This window comes from Mastigoproctus giganteus, chromosome 1 (genome assembly GCF_048544385.1).
Source record: "Mastigoproctus giganteus isolate SK-2022 chromosome 1, ASM4854438v1, whole genome shotgun sequence".
Classification (NCBI taxonomy): domain Eukaryota; kingdom Metazoa; phylum Arthropoda; class Arachnida; order Uropygi; family Thelyphonidae; genus Mastigoproctus; species Mastigoproctus giganteus.
Window position 1 is genome coordinate 63,792,311 of NC_143575.1, and position 22,765 is coordinate 63,815,075.

Below are 22,765 nucleotides of genomic sequence, written 5' to 3' on the forward strand. Positions count from 1 at the left end.
GGGGTCTCCCCTAATAAGATTAGTCCACATAGAACAGTGTCCATTTATTACACTCTCTGCCATCTCCCACTCAATCATCCCTTTATCCATTGCAGTAACTTGCCCTTACACAAAAACACACTCAACATTGCACTGTCCACTTGTGTCAACTGGATGCACTGACTTAGATTTTATGTGTTTCTTAACTAACAGCGTAACCCCTCTTCCCTTCCTAACCTGTTTGTCCTTTCTGTACACATTATACTCTCCAAATTCCAATTCTGCACTGCTTATATCTGTGTGACACCATGTCTCTGATATCCCAACAGTATCTGCCTTTGATATCTTCATCAGCACTTCAAATTCATCAATTTTATTTACTATACTTCTAGCATTAGTGTACATTCAAGTATACATGCATTTGTTCTTACTCTTAGTTACCCTAAGACAGCCAATGTATTTACTTGTTCCACGATAACTCCCAGCAAATCCATGAAGTCCCCAGCAACTTGCTCTCTGGGCTGCTGCTCATTTCAATAGAAGCAGAACAAGAATCATTTTCGCCTCTGCCTGCGGCTACCGTTAATCTTTTAGTCTGTGAATCCCCCTTCCCCAATCTAGCAGTTTTCTGACCCACCTAACACTGCCTCAATAGCACCAGCAAATATTCTTGTACCCTTTCTATTTAAGTGTATCCCATCGCTGTAGAAGCAGTCTCTCCTGTTAGCAAGCACAGACCACTCTGAAAAGATTTCTACTCCACGAGCCTTGCACAATCTCTCCTGGGCCGAATTGATTGATAAGGCTCTCATCATATACTCCCTCCTATCATGTCTGGGCAGAATTGCAGACACTTTCGAATTTAATCCTAATTCATGACTTTTTTCCAGCATTGACCAGTACTTAAGTAAATCTGCAGATCTCTTGCTCTTAAGGTCATTAGTTCCAATGTGTATAACAATGCCACGTTTTGTGCCCTTAAAGACGTTTGTCCCTGGCAGACATACTCTGGTCCTATTCCACCTGTCCTTTTTGCATAATATATTCCCCGTCTCCCTGACAATAGAGTCACTGACAATAACTAGTTCTTATGGGACCAGCTCAGTCTGCCTGAGAACTTGCCTCTGTGTTGCCTGATGCACAGGAGTGAGCTCTGGCATTGAGTTGGGCAGCTGAGAACTTGATGGGCCCCTCATATTAATTTCTTCAAGGGCATTTACCCTACACCTCAAACTCTCATAGACGCCCATCAGAATGCTGAGTTGGTGCCTAATTTCTTCACAGTCTCTGCACCTAGTACACACAAAGACATCCTCCTTGGCTAGATCATGTCCTGTTATAGACAGGTTTGCAAACATTTTGCACATTGTTTTAGACTGTGATGTGTTGGAGAATTGACCCCTTCAGTTCTCCCATGAGCCACAGCACTCTGGCTATTCTGTGAACACTGCTTTGCTTCTCTAGTCGGGGGGGGGGGGGTGATTCCGTTAAGTATAATTTAATTAACAATGAACTTTAATAAGGTTAATAAATTTTACTGATTAATTGATAATACTATACTAATCTAACATATTTCTAATACAGTGGTATGTTTTTCGCTATCTAGTTTTAGGTTAAACTTTATGCTATTCTGTATCTTATAACAATGGCGGAAAGTTACGAATGTAAAATCTATGAACACTAAGTATTAACTTTCAAAATCGCTATCTAAATTCAAAAATAAACCACGGATCTTGGCTAGAACTATAAAGTTACTTATAGAAAATAATTTAGTATAACAATTAAGTCAATAAAATGATTAAATATAAATGAAAATTTAGCGTTTGCCAGAGCCGGAAAAATCTTGGTCAACGTGGTAATAATCTCATACCGCTACCTCTCCGTGTCCGTGATAAACAGGAATTTTGCCATCAGGTAAAAGGAGGTGATTGCCCTGTTATATAAGATAATGGTTAAACCACATCTTGAGTATTGCTACTGTATAGGGATCTGAAAGTATCATTTTAAGAAGGATGTGGATTTGTTGGAGTTGGTGCAAAGACGAGCATCAAGATTAGTCATGTACAAAAGGGAATCCTTACCATGAAAGATTTCCTTAATATAATCATTTCCTTAAATTGCAGCATCTGGAGGACCGGCTTGTGCGGAGGAGATCTGATCGAAGTGTTTAAGACTGTAAATGGATTAAGTAAATGAACAGGTGCTGGGAGTAGTATCTTTTCTTTTTAGCTGATACTGTAGAAGCTTGTTCTTTGCAACATTTCCCACTAATAATACTTTCATATCCATTACAGTTGCTGCAGAGGCTAAGATATTTGAACTTTGTCCATACTGCTCATTACTGGCTTTGTAAAGCAGGAAGTGGCTTGAACCAGTTATACAACTCTCTCCTCTGCTTACTCATTGTCTCGGCCTACTACTCTACCGTCCCCTTTTGTAATAAATAAAGTATTTTTGATCAGCCTTCATGAACGAGGGCTGTTCAATAAAGAATGATCATAATTTTTTTTTCACAACATGCTTTATTAATCATCCATATTTTGATGGTCCTTTTTAAAGCAGTCCCCATTTGATGAAATGTACTTACTCCAACGTTTCTGCCATTCTTCAAAAACATAGTGTGAGCCATTTCTTGACATGCATTCGAGAATCACATCTGATGTTTTTACAACTTTGGATAACTGAAAATATTTTTTTTGCAGCTCCTTTAACTTTAGGGAAAAAAAAAAAAAGAATGCAGTGTGTAAGGTTAGGGGGTGTAGGGCAGATGAGGAACACATTTGAAATTAATGCTGGCTAAGTATTAGTTGACAGTATGAGCAATGTGAGGTCTCGTATTGTCGTGATGTAGCATGCATCCACCTGTGTGCAGTTGTGGTTGTTTGCAATGAATGTGATCCTACAAAGTTTGCAGTACAATTCTGTGGTAAGGTCCTTTAACAGTTGTATGATGTGGCACAATATGCTGGTAGACCATTCCTTGAATGTCAAAAAAAAAAAAAAAAAAGAAAAAAGAAAAAGAGAGATGACCAAGCAGAGCTTTGTTGCTTACTCTCTGGATCGAAATGATGAAGTCATGTCTCATCCACTGTCATCACCTCATGCAGAACCTCACCATCATCAGTAACCACCTGTTATGGCTCCTGACAAACCTCCATGTGAACTTGCCATTTCTAATGAGTAGTCTTGAACTCAGCATGTACAAACATGTCATATGCAAATAGTCATGGAGAATTCCTTGCGTGCTTCCTACTGATATTTTCAATATCTCTGCCAGCTGCCTTACTGTTATATGACAATCTTCTTTCATGATTACGGAAGCTGTGTTTATATTTTCTGTGGTGACAGCAATGGTCGGAGCTCCAGGACTGCTGATTTTTGTGATTAAATCATGTCCATCTTTAAACATTCTAAACTACCTGCAAGCTGTGCTATATGGAAATGTAGATTCACTATAAGCTTCTTTTAACATTTCATACACTTCAGCTGATGTTTTCTTGAGATAGAAACAAAAGTTGAGAGCAGCATACTGTTTCTTGCATGTCACATCCATTGTTACGTAAGTGAAACTTAACAGGCATAAACTTGACCGACTGCCAAGGTGACACTGTGTATGAGTCGACTGTTCAATTGCTATGTAATACAGGGTGGTTTGGTTTTAAATTCAGAGGCTCAGCTAGAAATAGCAAGCAGTGTGGTTATTCATGAAAAATTATGCTCATTCTTTATTGAATAGCCCTCATACATAATTTACAGATATGTTTTGATGCCTTATTTGCCTTGTGCTTAGCCTAAACACAAGTAAAATTGCAATATAAGTTATGCTATAGCATGTGGATATCACCAAAGGGTGATGTCCACATGTTAAAAGTTCTACAATTATTGAAGCTACTTTTTAAAGTTGTCCGTGTGTTTGCGTTTAACATGTGTAATTATACGACATTAATTACAATAAGATATTGTAATTACCGTATTTCCCCATGTATAAGACAAGACGCACCTTAATTTTGGGGCCCGAAATTTGAAAAAAAAATGAATTACATAAAGTTATTGAACTCAAGTTTTATTCATCATAAAATTCATACGACTCCTCATCACTGTCAAAACTCCCATCCATTAGCTTGTCCTCATCTGTGTCTGATGATGAATCACTGTCTTCATATATTGCCTCGTCCTCAGTTCCATCTATTGCATTTGAAATGCCACACTTCTTAAATGACTTGACAACGATCTCAATCTTGATATTATCCCAGGATCTTTTCACCCAGGTACGAACTTCTCCTATAGTTGGTTTCTTCACTCTTCCTACTGGTGTCAAATTTTCCCCAGAAGACTTCATTCATTGGTTCCATTCGTCTCTCATGGCAGCTTTGAAGGGTTTGTTAATACTGACATCAAGTGGTTGGAGCTGGGATGTCAAGCCTCCAGGTACGACGGCAAGTTTTGTTTTTTGCTCTGCGGCAATCTTCTTTGTGTTTTTTGTTTGCCCTGAACTGATCAAGCACCAATAGGGCAGGTTTGCGTAAGAGCCAACCTGGTCTCCTGCTCCAAACTTTCACAAACTAGATCTTCATCCCATCCATATCCATCCAACCCTTGTCATGAACATGAACAATCACTCCTCGAGGAATGTCTCCTTTTGGAATTGTTTTGCATTTGAAAATCAGCATAGGAGGCAGCTTGGTTCTGTGAGAACAACAAGCTAGAACGACTGTATAATGGCTCTTTTCATGTCCACTTGTCGGCGCCTCCGTAGCCAGGTGGGAAGGAGCAGCAGTGCATAGCACACGCTTCTTGATTAGACCGGGGTTCGAGCCCGTCGCCACCAAATATGGAGGATGCGGAAAGGTCAGGGAATGACCACCGCATATCCCGGAGCAATATGGCCTTAGTTGCTAATGCTCCTAAAAACCAAACAACAAACAAACAATGTCCACTTGTCTTCACAGTTACAGTTTTCACCCCTTCATATCAACAGTTCTGTTACTTGGGACATCAAATTGAAGGGAGACTTTGTCCATATTTGCAATCTGTCTCCACTCAAACTGATGTGTCTTCCAACATTGAATGACAAAACGATGAAATCCAAGGACTTTCTGCTCATAGCTTTCAGGCATCTTTTGGGAAAGTCTGGTGTGTGTATGCATGCTTAGTCCATTCCGTTTCATGAACCTGAAGCACCAATAGTGTCCTCCTTTGAAATCAGTAACTTCTTTTTCATTAGCAGTTCTTCTTGCCTCATGCTGAACCATCTTTGTGGACACAGGAATTCCAATTGCCCTTTGCTCTTCAATCTATATCTTCAATTCCCTCTCTAAATCAGGCCATTTTGCTGACTTGCCTCTCATGGCCTTCTTCTGCCGTGGCGTTTTCAGTAGGGTTTCTTCTTCCAGTAGCCAGTCTTGGATTGTTTTCTCAGTTGGAGGAGGACCAGACTTACGTTCAGCAGCACGATTTCCATTCACTTTTGCAAACTGGATCACTTTTAACGTGAATTCAGCACTGTACGAAAATCTTTTCTGAGCCATTTCTGGGCAGAATGTGGTAAAACGTAACCTAATATACCGGTAACAAGTGCGAAACAATGAGCGCAAAGACAATGAGCGCGAAAAAGCGGGAAATGCAAGTAAAAAAATCTACAACCACTGTATAAGATTTTTCGAAAATCTTATTTTTCAAAAAAAGGGTGTGTCTTATACATGGGGAAATACGGTAATGTGGTGTAATTATCTTTTTTATAGTGTTATCTTTGTTGGCTTATAATTGTTGTTTTTTAGCTCTTGAGCAGGCACGTTAAAAATTTAAATGAGCATGCACCTAGAGAAATTTTGTAAGATATCTAATATTTTGGAATTGGCAAGAAATAGTTTAATATAGTTTAATATTTAAAATAATTGTTTAATATATTTTAATCTTATTCATAGTTGTATTTTATAATGCGACTCATGATTTTAGCATTTTAATGGGTATGATTATGAAGAAGAGTTTTTAATATTACAAACAGTTTTAAATTTTAAAATAAAAGTGTAATTGTATACTTTTTCTTAAGTTAACAGTTTATGAAACCTTTTTCAAATTGTTTGTCTGTTTGCTAAGTTGCCTTCAAACTCAGTGGCCTTCAAATCTGAGCTTAGAACAATAAACCATGCATCAGTTTAATTCCTACATGGTTTATTGTTCTAAGCTCAGATTTGAAGGCCACTGAGTTTGTATACTTAAGAAAAAGTATACAATTATATATAATTGTATTCTTAAGTTAACAGTTTATGAAACCTTTTTCAAATTGTTTGTCTGTTTGCTAAGTTGCACAATATTCTGAGACCCTACCCCCCCCACCCCATGCATCTAAGCTCAGATTTTGAAGGCCACTGAATAATATTTTCTTAGGTCCTGAAGTTCACAGATTAGTAATTTGCAGAAGAGTTTTTTTTTTCAAAATGTTACTTAAATTAGGGAAAAAATTGTACAAATTGAATTTATGTAGACACATTGATCTTGCATAAATACTGAATCTGTTTATTATACAGGGTGTCCCTTTTGAATATTCCTGATTTTAAAATTCATGTGTTGTACATATGGCAAATGTAGTGGGAGCCAGAGGAGGGGAATATGGTCTAGTTTCGTTCTTTACGTTTTGAAATGCATTGTGATCAAGGCTGCGTTGCTGCTGTTGTTTGTGTAAAAATGGTGTCAGTGCAAGAGAAAGAACAGGCCATGGTGCGGTTTGCAGAGACAAAATCTGTTGTCATAGTTCAAAGGCAATTTAGATGTGTGTTCAACAAAGATGCACTACTCCAAAGTATATGGAGATGGTATAGGACATTTTTGAACACTGGCAGAATACAGAAGCAACATTGAGGACATTGTCATAGCATCTGAGAAGAGCAAGTTGATTTTATGGTGGTATGTGCTACCTTTGTTTGTAGCCTGCAGAAAACAATAAGTTGTGCATCAAGGGAATTGAACATTCCCTGTGAAACTTAAAAAGGATAGGTGGAATAGGACCAGGGTATGTCTGCCAGGGGCAAAGGTTGATGACGTTGTAGAGCGGATATCATCTTTTAAGGGCGCAAAAGGTGATATAGTTGTACACGTTGGCACTAATGATATTAAGAGTAGGAGACCAGCGGAATTACTTAGCAAGTACAGGTCACTGTTGAAAAAAAGCCGTGAATTAGGGTTGAATTTGAAAGTGTCTGCAATTCTGCCCAGACACGATAGGAGGGAGTATATGATGAGAGCCTTGTCGATCAATTCGTCCCTGGAGGGATTGTGCAAGGCTCAAGGGGTAGAATTTTTTTCAGCCTGGACTGTACTTGTTAACAGGAGAGATTGCTTCTACAGGGATGGGATATACTTAAATAGAAAGGGTGCAAGAATTTTTGCTGATGCTGTCGAGGCAGTGTTAGGTGGGTCGGAAAACTGCTAGTTGGGGGGGATACAAGGACTAATAGATTAACAGTAGCCACTGGCAGAGGTGGAAGCGATTCTTGCACTGCTTCTATTGAAATCAGCAGAAGCCTAAAAAACAAGACGCAGGATATTTCAGAGACTGCTGGGAGTCATTGCGGCACAAGTAAACACATGGGTTGTGTTAGGGTAGCTAAGAATAGAAACAGGTGCAGGTATACTTGCGTGTACACCAATGCTGGGAGTTTAGTAAATAAATTTGATGAATTTGAGGTATTGCTCAAAACATCAAAGGCAGATATTGTTGGGATATCAGAGACGTGGTGTCACACAGATATAAGGAATGCAGAACTGGAATTTGGGGACTACAATGTCTACAAAAAGGATAGGAAGGGAGGAGGGGTTATGCTATTAGTTAAGAAATACATAAAATCCAAGGAAGTGAAGCCAGTCGACATTGCTGTACAGTGCAGTGTCGAGTCAGTTTCTGTAACATAAGCATGAGTACACATTAATGCTTAATTTCTGAATGAGAAATATTTATTATAGTAATAGGATGAACAATTTAGGTTATGTTAATCCTTGAATTTTTATAGGCATTTGAAAGGCACTTGGATCTTTTTAACATCACAGTTGTGAGGAGACAAGCAGAGATAGAGGTAAGTGACAAATACTCATTATCGAAGTGTTCCTTTATCTTATGTAATAATAAAGCCACCATTTTCAATCAGGTGGTTTACAAGTGAACAGGCCATTTCATTTCAGGAAACAAATTTGGAAGTACCTGATAAAGTTAACTGGATATAAAAATGTAAAGATTTATATATTATACTCAGTTAACAGAGAAGTGCATCTTTCATCACAAAATGTAAAGATATCCTATCTGCGCAAAAATGAATGTTTCTTTTTATCATGTTATTGCACTTTATTGCCTTGTATGTTATTGCACTTTTTTCAGCAGATTCTCATCCCTTGTGAAGTGTTGAGGGAAGGTCCAAACCCAGATACAGTAATCAGGAAGTGGCCTTACCAAGTCTTAAAAAAGAATACACACCATTCCATAGCATTTCTGGCTTTGGCTGCAGAGCTACAAATTCTTCAGGACCTCGAGCTTTCTCCAGTAACTGTCATGCTATTTTGGTGTTGATATTAGCCAAAAAGATCCCTTGTGATTCTTAGAAAGTGGCATACAGAACTATATCCTGAGAAGTTCTAGCCAAAATTTTTTGGTGATTCATTCTTTGTGTGTTTCCATTGGATTGACATTTAATTTGTTCATTAAACTATGGAAATCATGATTTATCCATCGTTATGAGTCTATCTTGTCATAATGAAGGATGTGGATATCATCACCACTACTTATATTTGGTCTGCAGTGATATTATGGGGCATCTACCATGTGCAGCCCTTACTTGTGTTCAGCCATGTGCACAAAATGTCGTGGCTGAACTGACTGATGTGAAGAAATATGCATCAACATCTTTAACATTATGTGGATTTCTGTTAACTAAATTTTGAATTTTTCAAAGGCCTCATAGCATCCTTCTTGGATTACAGTAGACTACTGCTCCTGAAGATGCTTTTTTGTACCATGTAAATGAGCGCAACTTTTCCATTTTGTGAAAATTTCAAATGATTTTTTTAAATAATACAAAGAAATTCTTATTTTTTTATTACTGAAAATCAGTGATCAGGGACTTTCTTTGCAGCAGTCATTACACAAAATTCTCTTGGCAGCTCTGAAATGTGCAATGTTCATTAAATGTCAAAATAAAAAGAAACTGGTGTATTTCGGTTTCAGAAGGCCCAAACACAAGCATGCCACTCGTGATGTAGTTTCAGCTGCGAGCTCATTTGTGATGTTATGCAATGCCGAATGTCTCATGTACGCCTGTAGCGAATAATGGGTCCCTTCCCATTCCTCTGGCAGGCTTTGAAATATGACTCCTGTGGAAAATTTCAGAGAAGTGAGTGGCATCAACTGAAGTGTTTTGCACTTTTTTTAAGGCACGTGTTAGACGTGATGTGGAATTTACGAAATTTGCATTTGTTTAGCATTCATTCTTTGTCCTTAATTCTTTTGCATGTATCAATATATATAAATTCATTATGAAGTGAAAAATGGCAACATTTGAATTTTTAGGGAAAAACAGCCCAGTTAATGATACTTCTATGAAAAATAAATGATTGAGAAACAAATTGTAAAATAAATTTTATGTGAACAAGGTTAAATTTACTTTGCTGCTTTAAATATTCTGATATATTTTAAACAACTATTGAAATAAATGCATTATTGATTATATTTATAACTGAAATGCAATTCTAATGGCCAAACATGCTCCATGTCACTTTTGAGAAGGAGGAATTGTTTCCTTTACTCAAGTGCCGATGGTTGGATATTTTTCAGTCTTGGTGAGTTGCTTAGAGTGGCACACATACCTGTATCATGTCATCATAAGGGGAAAAAACTTTAAAAAAGAAACTAAAATAATAATATTTGGTTTAGATACTAGACCTCTGAGAAAGGAGGGCCCTTTCGTCACAAAGTAGTTAGTTTAACAGGAAAAATGAAGTCAGAATTACCTGAATGTGAGGCGCATTCAGATAGTTCATCTCTACTCATGTCAAGGTAATAAAAATTAATTTCATTACTTTGCTAGTTGTGCAGTGGAATTCCATCTACTACTTAGTATATATCCCCTAGCAATACTAATACATTTCCTACACTGCTTTAGCCACCTCTGGAAAGTCTTGAGTGGGGGGTGCATCGAGCCCAATGATGGATTTGCTGATGCCAATGCATATTGTTTGAAATCTAAATCCACAGAAATGATTCTTAATATCTCTAACGAATCAGAAGTTGCTTGAAGCTAGGTCTGGTGTGTGATATATCAGTTAAGAGTGTAAACTTTTGTTTATGAAAAACAGTGTCACCACTCCAGAAATATGGGGATGTATTGTCATGATTAAAGAACTACACACCATTTTATAACACTTCTGATCACCTCTTATGTTAAAAGAACTGAAAGAAGTTTGTTCTTCATGACCTCAGTTTAACTTGTTCCGGTGATTGTCATGCTGTCTTTGGGTGTTTGTCAGAATGATACCTTGTGGCACCCAGAAAATGATATACAGAAACTTCTGAGAAGCTGCTACTAGAAATTTTTTCAGTGGCAGTGAATCTGTGTTCCATCATGATTAGCATTTCATTTCTTAGTTAAACAACTGAAACCATGATTCATCTATTGTCATGATCTGCTAATGAACTATGGGTCTCTGTTATGGCTCAATATGAAGGATGTGGAAATTATCACCCTTACCCTTGCTCTGACCTTAAAGGTCAAAGATAAACTGCAGCCATTATCAATCTACTGCAGGATGGAAACCTCCTCAGTGATTCATGTTTGAGGGAAATGGACCATAATGCTCCACACTGGTCCAGTGTAGATTGGCAGATTGACTTTATTTAGCAGTCAGGAGCTTGAACCCCGGTCTACTCAGAGCGTGTACACTGCAGTCCACTCCTGCTCCCGACCACTTGGCTATGGAGGCCCAGTGGCTCAGACCTTACTCCTGTTCAACTTAAACAAATGCTCCTAAAAATCAAATAACAAACAAGCAAACAAACATATGAATCACATACGCTGTGGTATCTCCAGTCATTTTAATGTAACTTGACCTCCTTTACACAGGCAGCATGTAATAAGTATCATGTAGACATATTTTACACCAATACGAGCTCTGCTTTTGTTGCAGTATACCTACTTTCTCTGCACACTGTTCTAAATAGTTCTCAATTTCTGTAGATATCCTGAATTTCCTTGCTAATCTACTCAACCCCTGAGTTTTAGTAGTTGATGTTAAAGGCTTTAAGAGGAAGTTGATTGTATCATTCAGTTTTCCACAAGGTTGGTACCAACTCTACACTTCTGTTCTCCATTCTTCAGATTTTTTTTTTTGTAATCTATTCTGATGATGTGAAAATCTTATCTAAATCGAATTTCCTGGCGTTCTTTTGACATTGCTATCTCCTTGAGTGATACCTTCATTACGGAAGTTGAAACTCATAAAGACCTTCGAGTTCTCTTTGATTCCTAATTTAATTTTGCTTTCTTATGAAATTCACAAAAATTATTCCAGAATAATTTGAGTGGCATCATCCATGAATTTTTAAACAACACCTGGCTAATCATTAATTATTTTAATCTGATCATAAGACCATCCATTCTATATGTTTGCCCAATTTGGGCTGGAGTTTCCAAATTCAATTTTAAAAAAAATCTTCCCTTGAATATTGGTTCTTCAAATGGATCTTTTTCAAAGCCAGCTTTGAGGAAATCATCTCAAAAATGATTATGGTAGAATGATTAAACTACTCTCCATTTGAAGACAAAATTATGAAGTCAAATTCGTCAAAGTCAATTTCCATGGTTTTTTAAAATTGTTTCTCATACTCCTAGAATTTAAGTTGCAAACTGAGTAATTTTATTTTCTCTCTGTCTTAAACCTTGAATTGTTTATCATTTGTATTATCTTATTTGAAAAGACGTTTACACTTGTGTAAGTTGCTTGCTCTTGTTTTAACGTATTTTCTATGATATAATAATAATAAGGGGTGTGATGGCCCAGTGGTTATGACACTGGACTACCAGCCTGATGGACCCAGGTTCGAGTAAAGACTTGGCGGAAGTGAATGTGGCTCCATCATGCTGCGAGACCGGTATAATAATAGTAATAAATTAGAATAATAATAATAAATAAATTAATAGTAATAAAAAAATAAACATTATGAAAGTTGCTCCAAGGGACCTACCTACTCCAAGGTCAGCGTGGCATCATCCATCTATGGAGGTGGACCCCAAGGTCCACCTCCATAGATGAATGATGGAGACGGTCTCCCGAGGAAGACAGTGGAGCAAGTGGCGCTGTCCCTCATATGGCTACCACAAAAGAAGGGTAAAACCATCCAGCCTCACCAACTGGAAATGCTTCCTGCGCAACTGTGCCCACCCAGGAAGGAAGAAAACGCCAACGCATGAAGTGGAGCATCAAAATGAATACGTACATCATGCAAGCATACTATGAAATAATGAGGCTGGAGACCGATATGACAACTTACAGGATGAAACTACATACCAAGTGGCTGGAACGATTCCCAGATATTCAAGTCACCGAACAGCGGACCAGAGAAGGACTTTCGTCATGAGGAACCTGATAGCTCCTGCAATCTTGGAAAAAATCAAGCAGGACCTGAACGATCAACTATAAAGGATAAAGAATATGGAACCAGAGGAGGAAGAACATACCACCACCGAACCAGATGAGGAAGAGCAAGAAGAAATACAACCCACAGCAGCTGAAGTGGAAAGAGACGAGGTCATGATATTCTGAATAGAGGACGAGTGGAAGAAGGCCCTAACAGAATTCGAAGGAATGGACCCCATAAAGACTCACGTGATACTGAAGCATAGGCCGATTAGAACCTTGTGGAGAGTCACAGACCACCTCAATCGGCAATCCTTGAACACCTGTAGGACAGTCAGAGAGTTCCTCGACCAACAGTAACACTAGACATAACAACTACCCTGTGTACTTGGTAGCAGCAATACCTGTCACGATGTGGAACCCCCAATCAGGGAGAAATCATATGAGCAACAACAATAATAATAACAAGAAACTATTTTACATCAGTTATAATTGGTGCATTATAGCCTTAGATGCTAATGTGCCATAAAACTCTAAAACAAACAAACAATCAGTAATAATATTAATAATAATCAAGACAAAAAACACATTTTTTAAAGTAAACAAATATAGCGGATTTATCAGCTAGTTTCAGTTTCTACAGTGTTTTATTTATTATGTGGAAACTGAAACTGGCATATTGAAGTGGAAAGCAGAAATAGTAAATAGTCGTGCAGTACCATCAGGTAATAATATTAATAATAATCAAGACAAAAAACACATTTTTTAAAGTAAACAAATATAGCGGATTTATCAGCTAGTTTCAGTTTCTACAATGTATTATTTATTATGTGGAAACTGAAACTGGCATATTGAAGTGGAAAGCAGAAATGGACCTATAATTCAAAGTAAACAATAATTATACACTACCAGAGCTGCTCAACTAAAAGTTTAACTATATTTAAAAGGTTCTGAAAAGTTTCAGTCATTACTGAAGCATTAAACACAATAAACCGCCAATTAATGTGCAAGTTATTTTAATGAGGAACCTATCAGGTACCTTGGGACCACCATCAGTTTAATAATTTAACATTGGAAAAGTCTGGCAATATGAGCATCCTGCTTGTTTTTTAGTATTGTGTGGTTTCTATGTGTAATTTCTTTCCCTACTTTAACTTTTATAAATTCAGTATAATCTCTTCCCCCATCCCTCTACCTCCCTGCATGATTCAGGATGTTATTTTTATTATTATTTTTGTTGAAGAATATGGCACTTTCACATTTTCCAGTTAAAAAAAGAGAAAAATATATTTTAGACCATTCCCAAACACATAAATCACTATTCTTTCACTTTGAATCTATTGCATTGAAGTTTCACAATGCTTAAATTTGCAATATTGAACTACACCTAATATTGCACTAATTGATATATTTAATTTGATATTGCAAATTTTTTTATTATTTAAAGTTTTTTTAATATTTGAGTTATTATGTGCACAGTTTTTATGCACTTTACTAATTTAAACTTGTTTTTTGCACAACATTGCTTCAGACAAAATCAAAGGTGAGTTAGAAAATTTAATAACTTAAAAAAAAAAAAAAAAAACTGTTCTTTTACAGAATATAATTATATGTAATACCAGAGTTTCCCTTTCGATATTTGCTTGCAATATTTATTATTTCTGTAATATAATAAGCTCTGTTTGAATTTGATTATAAAGATAATTTTTGTTATATGGGTATTCTTTGTTATCGGGTTTACCTTTATTAGATTGTTGGGAAAGACATTTATTTTAGGAAATATTTTAAGCATGATTGCAAGTAGTTGCTTTTGAAATTTTAGCCAATATTAACATTGGCTAAAATTGCATTCAGAATCCCAGTATAAATAATAAATTTTCTATAAAAAAAATTCTTATTAGATGAATAGATGTTGCAAGGAGTTACTTGAGCTGTTCATCGGGTTTTCAGATTTTCTTCAACATACTTTTTAACAAATAGCAACTGTTAACAAATAACTGCATTCATTGAGAATAAATAGCAGTAGAAAGAATGCAGCACTCACCTTTGGTTTGCCCATCCTATTGAAACTGCCCAACCAAAACAAACCACAAATGTGATGTCCAACCGGAATGCATCAAGTCCAACCGGACTTGACAGTGTTTCACAATAGGTTTGGATTTAAGAAATAGGACATTCTCTGTGTTTGTTAATATGATATATTCATGTTTGTCATGAGTGAGCATGCATTCCTTTGGGTCGTATATTTGTAAAAGCCATATGATAGATTAATAGTTCATTAATATTTGTGTATTGAGATTGTAATCTACTAGTCATCTTAAGTTATATTCATCCAAATAATGTGTATTTGCTGTATAATCTTTTATTAGCTGCGGCAGAAAGGCAAACAGATATGAAATATTTAAACATTATCTTGTGCAGTCAAATCATTCTGTAGGTATTTTATTTTTGTATTAATCTTAGATGCATTATTGGATAATTTATCCTATAAGATAAAGTAATAACACATGTATATCGAACTTTCTCACCTGCACAAAAAAAAATATTTTTCTTGCCTATCAGACAGTTTCCTTTATCACTGGAGTATCACTGGAGAAAAATTGTTTGAAAATTATTAAAGCATGCAACAGATTTCTTGAATGTGTTTGGATTTGGTATTACCTTTTAATACTGAATCCAAAATTTACCTTTTAATCTACCAAGTGATGCACTCCTGATTCGGGCCCCAGAACTGAATAATCACGTGCAAACTGCTCTGGTTTAAAAGGACCTAGTTCTATTAGTAGAACTCCATTGTTAGGGAAACAGTAAAAATTTTTTGTAATAAGGATAGATGGACTAGAACAGGGTATGTCTGCCAGGAGCAACAATTAATGATGTCACCAACAGATTGTCAGATTTTAAGGGGGTAAAGAGAATATTATTATTCATGTGGGGACTAATGATATTAATGGTACACATGATCTGGCAATTTGTTAGACAAATATAGGACCATACTGAAGAAATGCCGTGAGTTAGGTCAGAATGTCTATGTACTTCAATTCTACCCATGGCCCGATGGGAGGGATTATATGCTGAAAGCCTTGTGGATTAACTCAAATTGAAGGACTCTGCAAGGCTTGGGGGGGGGGGCAATTTTATCAGCTTGGCTCGCACTTGTGGGTAGAAGGAATCTGTTTTGTAGAGACTGGATACATTTAAACAAAGATGGTGCAAGGGTTTTGCCAGTATCATTGAGGATACTTTGAGGTTTCAGAGGAAACTGCTAGCTTGGAGGGACAGGATAATATTGATACACAATTTATTTGATAGAATTGGTCAGAGTAACTCAAGAGTTCTTGTTTGTTACCACAACACATCATATTAGCAAGATGTTTTGAGGGCAGAAATGTTTCAAATGGACGGGTAGCTAATACTGAGGAAGCAAGCTTAAAGAACTTAAAGGGGTAGTTAAATATACACGAACACTAATTGCCGGTATAGTAATATCAGAAGTGTCATCAATAAAATGAGTGAATTCGAACTGCTGGTTAGGACAAGTAATGCTGACATAATAGAACTTATGGAAACGTGGTGCCACCTAAAAATAGGGGATGATGAGTTTCAGTATGGTATGGACAATGTATTTAGGAAGGATAGGGCAGATAGAAGGGGTGATGGGGCCATGCATTCTTATCAAATGCATCCTGAACGCGATGAAAGCTTTTGCAGATTCAGACATTTCCCCATGCTAGTATAGAATCTGTATGGTGTGAGATAGTTGGAAGCAAAGGTATAGCAAGAGTGGGAATAATCTATAGGCCAGATGATTGTGAAGATTATGTGAAGATGAGACCTTTTACACGTGAATGAAATGGACAAGTATGCCTTATTATGAGTGATTTTAATTTGCCTGTAATTGATTGGAGCAAATGGGAAGGAAACTCTACAAGGGGTACAAAATTTTTAAATCAACTAGATGATTGTTATTTGTATCAACATCTCAGGCAAACTACTAGAGAAAAGAATATTTCAAGCCCCGATCATCACCCATGAACCAGATGACATATTAGGGTTGACAGTATGGGAACCAGTAGTAGGAAGTGATCATGGAGTTCTACAGTGGACGATGAAGAGAGAGAGGTAGCAGTCGTTAAAGGCAAATAATATCAGGTTATAATTTCAGGACAGGAAATTACGATGGCTTAAGGTGCTACATGGCTTCTATTAACTGGGTGGATATCTCACAGCGAGCAAATACAATTGAATTATGGTATACCTTTAAAACAGTAATCACAGAAGCCTTGAATGCGTATATACCATTAAAAAATACTTCAAGGATCCCAAGTTGGATGAATAATGAAGTTGCCTGATTACTTGAGTGGAAAAAGGTGGCCTGGAAAAGTTAGATAGCAATAAAAAGTACTGAAGCCTATGACAGCTACAAATTGATCTGTAATAGTACTGCAGAAATGGTTAGACTGGCAAAGGCAGATTATGAGAAATCACTGGCAAAGAGAGCAGAGAGTGGGGATAAGGAATTCTTCACTTATATAAATGCAAAGAAGAGAAGGACAAATCAGATAGGGTGCGGGATATTGGACATGGGATATTGTTAGATACCCAGCTGATGTTGCAAATGAACTCAACAGTTATTTTGCATCGATATTTACAGAAGAAAAATCCTTTATGGCAATAAGAAATTGAGTGAAGTTGAAAAATATGTAATTAATGATATTGAAATTTCATGTGATTATTTAATGAAAAACTTTTGAGCCCACAGGCGAATAAGGATTCTGGGGTTGATGACATGTACCCTATAATTTTGAAGGAGATTGCAAGTGAGAGCATTGAACCGTTAAGGCCAATTATGTGAGCATCACTGGACTCAGGAGGGATTCCACTGGATTGGAAAAGTGCCAATATTGCCAATACATGGAGGCCACTCTAAGAGTGTAGTGGGAAATTATCAACCGGTCAGTCTAACGTCAGTACTAAGGAAAATCATGGAGGCAATGATCAAGGGTGGAATTCAGGATCATTTAGATAGAAATAGAATTCTGAAGGATGGTTTTGTAATGGGAAAATCATGTTTAACAAATCTGGTTAGCTATTTTGACAGGATCACTAGTGAGCTGGATTTAGGGAATAATTTCGTCATTGTTTATTTAGATTTCAGCAAAGCATTTGACTCAGTCCCACATGAGTGGTTACTTTATAAGCTGGAACAGGTTGGAATCACAGGGAAAATCCTTAGATGGATAGTAGGATGGCTTCAGGGTAGAATGCAGAGGGTTGTGATAAATGGTTATCCTTCAGATTGGGTTAATGTAAGAAGTGGATTTCCCGCAGATCAGTATTGGGAACCACCGTTATTTTTTATTTTCTTAAATGACATTGATGAAGGGGTAGAGGGTGTGATATTTGAATTTTCAGGTGATGTAAAGAACACCAGAAGAGTTGTTAATGATCATCACCAAGCAGAGCTTCTTCAGAGTGATCTAGATAGACTTCAGGGATGGTCAGAAAAGTGGCAGCTATGCTTTAATTCAGCAAAATGCAAGGTCCACCTGGAGAACAGCAACCCCACAATAACTTCTCCACCTTGTGGAGTTGAACTAAAGTCAGCTGTGGAAGAAACGGTCAGACATGGCGTTTTCCGAGCATTGTAGGCAGGTTGCAAGGAAGGCCCATGGTTGCCTATTGATGATTTTTTGAACATTTGCTGGTAGAGTTATCATCAGCCATTTTCAGTCCACTGCAGGATAACGCCTCTCCAGCAACTTTCCAGTTTCTTCTGTTTTGCACAATGGCCATCCATTTACTGCCCACAAACTCGTGAATTTCATCTGTCTATCTCCGTCGTTGTCTTCCAGGTTTTCTTCTAGCTCCTCTTGGGTACCATTCTGTTATTTTCTTAATCCATCTGTCATCATGTCTTCGAGCTGTGTGTCCTACCCAAGACCATTTTATAGTTCTTTAATTTTGATAAGAATGTCTTTTACTTGAATTTGCTGCCTAATCCATATGTTTCTCTTCTTATCTAACAGTCTGATTCCTAATATAATCTGTTCCATTCTTTGCTGTGTAGTTCTCAGCTTCTCTTCTATTCTTTTGGTGAGTGCCCAAGTTTCACTTCCATAAGTCATAGTGGGTAGTATACATTGGTTCATTATTTTACGTTTCAGACAAATTGGGACATTGCTCCTCAGTATGTGACTATATTTCCTGAATTCTATCCATCCAAAATTTATTCTTCTCTTGACTTCCAGCCATTTATCATTATTACAGCTAATAACTTGTCCCAGATAAGTATATGAATCCACCTATTCAATTACTGCTCCTTCAATGATTGTATGCATACTTGTTCATTATTATTTTTGTTTTTGCCCTATTCATATTTAGTCCGAAATCATTACTAACTCTGCATAACTGATTAAGATTTTACTCTAATTTTTTGGGGTTATGGCTTATGATCACAATGTCATCTGCAAATTGTAAACAGTTTAGGTACTTTCCATTCACATTGACTCCTTTCTGCAACCAGTGTAATCTTTTGAAAGCTTCCTCAAGGGCAGCGGTAAACAACTTCGGAGATATTGTATCTCCTTGTTGAACTCCTTTCTCAATTTTAAATTTGCTGCTGTCTTTATCTAGTCTAATAAAGGAGGTGGCTTTCTCATATATTTTCTTCAAAATCATAATATACTGAGTATCTATGCCTTGTCTTGTGCCCGAAACATTGTCGTATTCTGTATGGCTTCAGATGCCTTTTCATAGTAGAGATAAGGACGTCATAATTCCATTATATAAGGCTATTGCTAGACCACACTTGGAATACTGTAATGAAGTATGGAGACTGCACCTAAAAGAAGGACTCCGAGTGCCAAGCGTAGTGATTCGAGCAACCTTTCAGCGAATTATCTAGCGTGCCAATTATTATAAAAAGCTTTATTTTTTTTTGGGAGTTTTTGCAATTTCCTTAAAATCCTATTGATATATTAATAGCATTTAACACAGTAAATGCTTATTAATATAGAAAGGAAAGTCACCTTTCTGAGTGCACTGCCATTGACTTTACCATACACGAAGAGCATGTCCACATACTCTTCGCTGCTGTAACCTCTTTCCATGTTGACTATCTTTTTTTGACAAGTACTAGTATGCCTGTATGTCTCAGAGCATTGAGAGAGGTTAAAGGGATAGAATGAGCATGACCTAAACAAACAATTCACTGGTGAATCCCAACTAGAAATGTGCAATATCTTGAAAACGATTCACTTAAGGACCCATATTTACTAGGCTTTTTTTGCATATTGTAGTCTGTCTAGTTCACCTTTAAATTATTTATTGACCATCACTATTGAAACACCCTGTATATACCAAATCCTATGTGATATTTTTAATGTCAAAAATGCAGACATTCACAAACAATATGCAGAGGGATAGCAGTATGTGCCAAATGTGATCCTCGAGAATACACCAATCAAGAATGTACAACTGAGCACCCTAAATGCCCAAACTGTAGTGGAAACCACACTGCCTACTCTCGGGAATGCAAAAATGAAAACAGGAAAGAAAAATACAAAAATATAAATCAGAGCATAAAGGTACATACCAGGAAGCCAGAAAGACGTTACAACCAGCTAACATAAGGAAATTTACCTATGCACAAATAACACAAGTAATGCAAATAACCCAAAAGCAACAAACAACAGGGTCACAATCTCACCAAATGAATTGTTGTCGGACTGGGCATGCAAATGGCTGACATCCACAAAACAGCAGAAATGAGAACAGGCTGCAAACACCCCAATCTTAGTTCCACCGACGGTAATTTCACCACTACAAGGGAAAACCAAAGACTCCTCCATAGCAGTACATCATGCTGCTGAACAAATGGACATAGCAGGAAAAACACAAGAAGAGCCCCTTCTAGAAGTAGTTGTTGAGGAAGATATGGACACTGGAAAGCCATATATCCCTAAAAAAGACAAATCATGGACAGAAAAATATAAAACAGTAATGAGAAAACAACCAGAAAACTCATTTAAAACAAAACAATGAATACTTTTATTCAATGGAATTGTCGAGGGTTCCATAATAATATTGATGGTATCCGGGATTTAATTTCTCAGTATCACCCGATATGTTTCTGCCTACAAGAAACATATCTAAAACCTGACTATACAATCTTAATCAAGAACTACACTATAGGTAGATGAGATCGGATAAATAATTTTATCGTCCACAGAGGAGTAACAATCCTTGTCAATTTTCACATACCAGTTCAAATAGTTCAACTACAAACCACTTTTGAGGCAGTAGCACTACATATAGCAGCAAGTAGTTTAATAACAATAGTATCAATATATTTACTCCCAAACCCAGAAATAGTTTATGAAGATTTAGAACTGATAAAGCAATTGTCCCCCCCCCCCTACACACCTACTGTATAATGGGAGATCTAAATGGACACCACCCCTTATGGGGAAATACTGATCTCAATAAAAGGGGACACAATATAGAAAAATTTATAGATGCTAAAAATCTAACCCTCCTGAATAGTGGAAAGCACATGTATGTTCACCTTCCAATAGGAATTAGCTCATTGATAGATCTTACTTTATACTCTCCAGCATTATATACTGTTTTAGAGTGGAATGTTCATGAAGATCCATTACTCAGTGACCACTATCCCATCATTGTCACTCTAACAATAAACACTGCATGTCAATCCAGACAAAAACCCAAATGGAAGCTTGACAAAGCAGACTGGGAAAAATACAAAAATCTAGCAGTAATTGAACAACAGAAAGTTATATAACTAACCATTGACCAGGCAGTACAATATGTAACCGACCAAATTAACCAAGTAGCAGAACAACCAATAACAAAAACATCCACCAAACTTCCTCTATTCTCAAACAAAACGAGACAGAAACAGAGCTTAGAATATTTTTCACAAAAATCCTACCACAGACAATCTAATACATTTTAAAAAAAAATGAGAGCAAGATATGTCAGACAAGCATGCAAGAAAGCCCTCTGGTTATGTTTCGCCTCAACCCTAAACAGAACTACAAATACTAAGACAGTTTGGGATAAAATGAGTAATAGATACCAAAATTTAGTACATTCAATTAGCAAGGGCAAGATGTAGCTGATCCAAAAGATATAGCAAATGCTTTAGATGAAACCACCAAAATTTCTGCCATTACATCCTATCCACCAAAGTTCTAGCAATATAAAAATCAAGATAATATAATTTAAATTTCTCTACAAAATGTGTTGAACAATATAACTGTCCACCAACCGTAGAAGATCCAGATAGTATGAATTATATGATGATAAAGAAACTCGGTGAAGAATCTTTACAATCCCTACTTCTTTTATACAACAGAATTTATACGGAGCACAAGTTTCCTGACATGTGGCATCATGCGATTATCCTCGCTTTACTAAAACTTGACAAAGATCCTACTAATCTGAAGAGCTATCATCAAATAGCACTCACCAGCTGCCTAGGAAAATTAATGGAAAAGATCATAAATATTAGACTTATGTGGTACCTAGAAAACCATAACCTTTTGTGCCCAGTACAGTGTATCTTCAGGAAGTATAGATCAACCTTGGACCTCCTAATTCAAATAGAAAGCAACATACTGAATGCTTTCATTAGAAAAGAGCATTTAGTCATGATATGTTTTGATATCGAAAAATCATATGGTACAGCCAGCCTAGTGCTATGGCATTCTCTGAGATATATATAACTTAACGCTAAGAGGACATCTCCCTATTTTCATCTAGAACTTTTTACAGCAAACCTTCCAAGTACAAACACAAACTACACTGTCAAAAGTTTTTCTACAAGGAGAAGGGGTACCACGGGGATCAGTGCTGACTGCCATCCTGTTTGCAATAAAAATAAACTCGATAACCCAACATATACCACCTACCATAAATACAGCTCTTTATGTAGATGATTTTAATATCTCTTTCCAATCCCAAAATATGAGAACAATAGAATGCCAATTACAAGGTGCAATTAACAAAGTCAGCGATCGGGCTCAAGAAAATGGTTTCATGATTTCGACACAAAAAACAATAGGCATGCACTTTTGTAGGAAAAGAAATCTTCATTTAGATCTGTAATTAAAGCTTAATAGACAGTTAATTCCAATCAAACCAA

At 36.8% G+C, this 22,765-nt stretch overlaps 1 protein-coding gene across 4 annotated transcripts in view; it reads left to right on the forward strand.

Annotated features, from left to right (window-relative positions):
* Vps13 (vacuolar protein sorting 13C) overlaps positions 1–22,765 on the forward strand; it is a 1,645,987-nt gene that overhangs the window by 193,149 nt on the left and 1,430,073 nt on the right. For all 4 annotated transcript variants that reach the window (XM_090373229.1, XM_090373247.1, XM_090373239.1 and 1 more), the window contains exon 11: positions 7,986–8,048. In XM_090373229.1, coding sequence (XP_090229355.1) covers positions 7,986–8,048 — 63 coding nt within the window. The remainder of the gene's footprint in view (positions 1–7,985; positions 8,049–22,765) is intronic.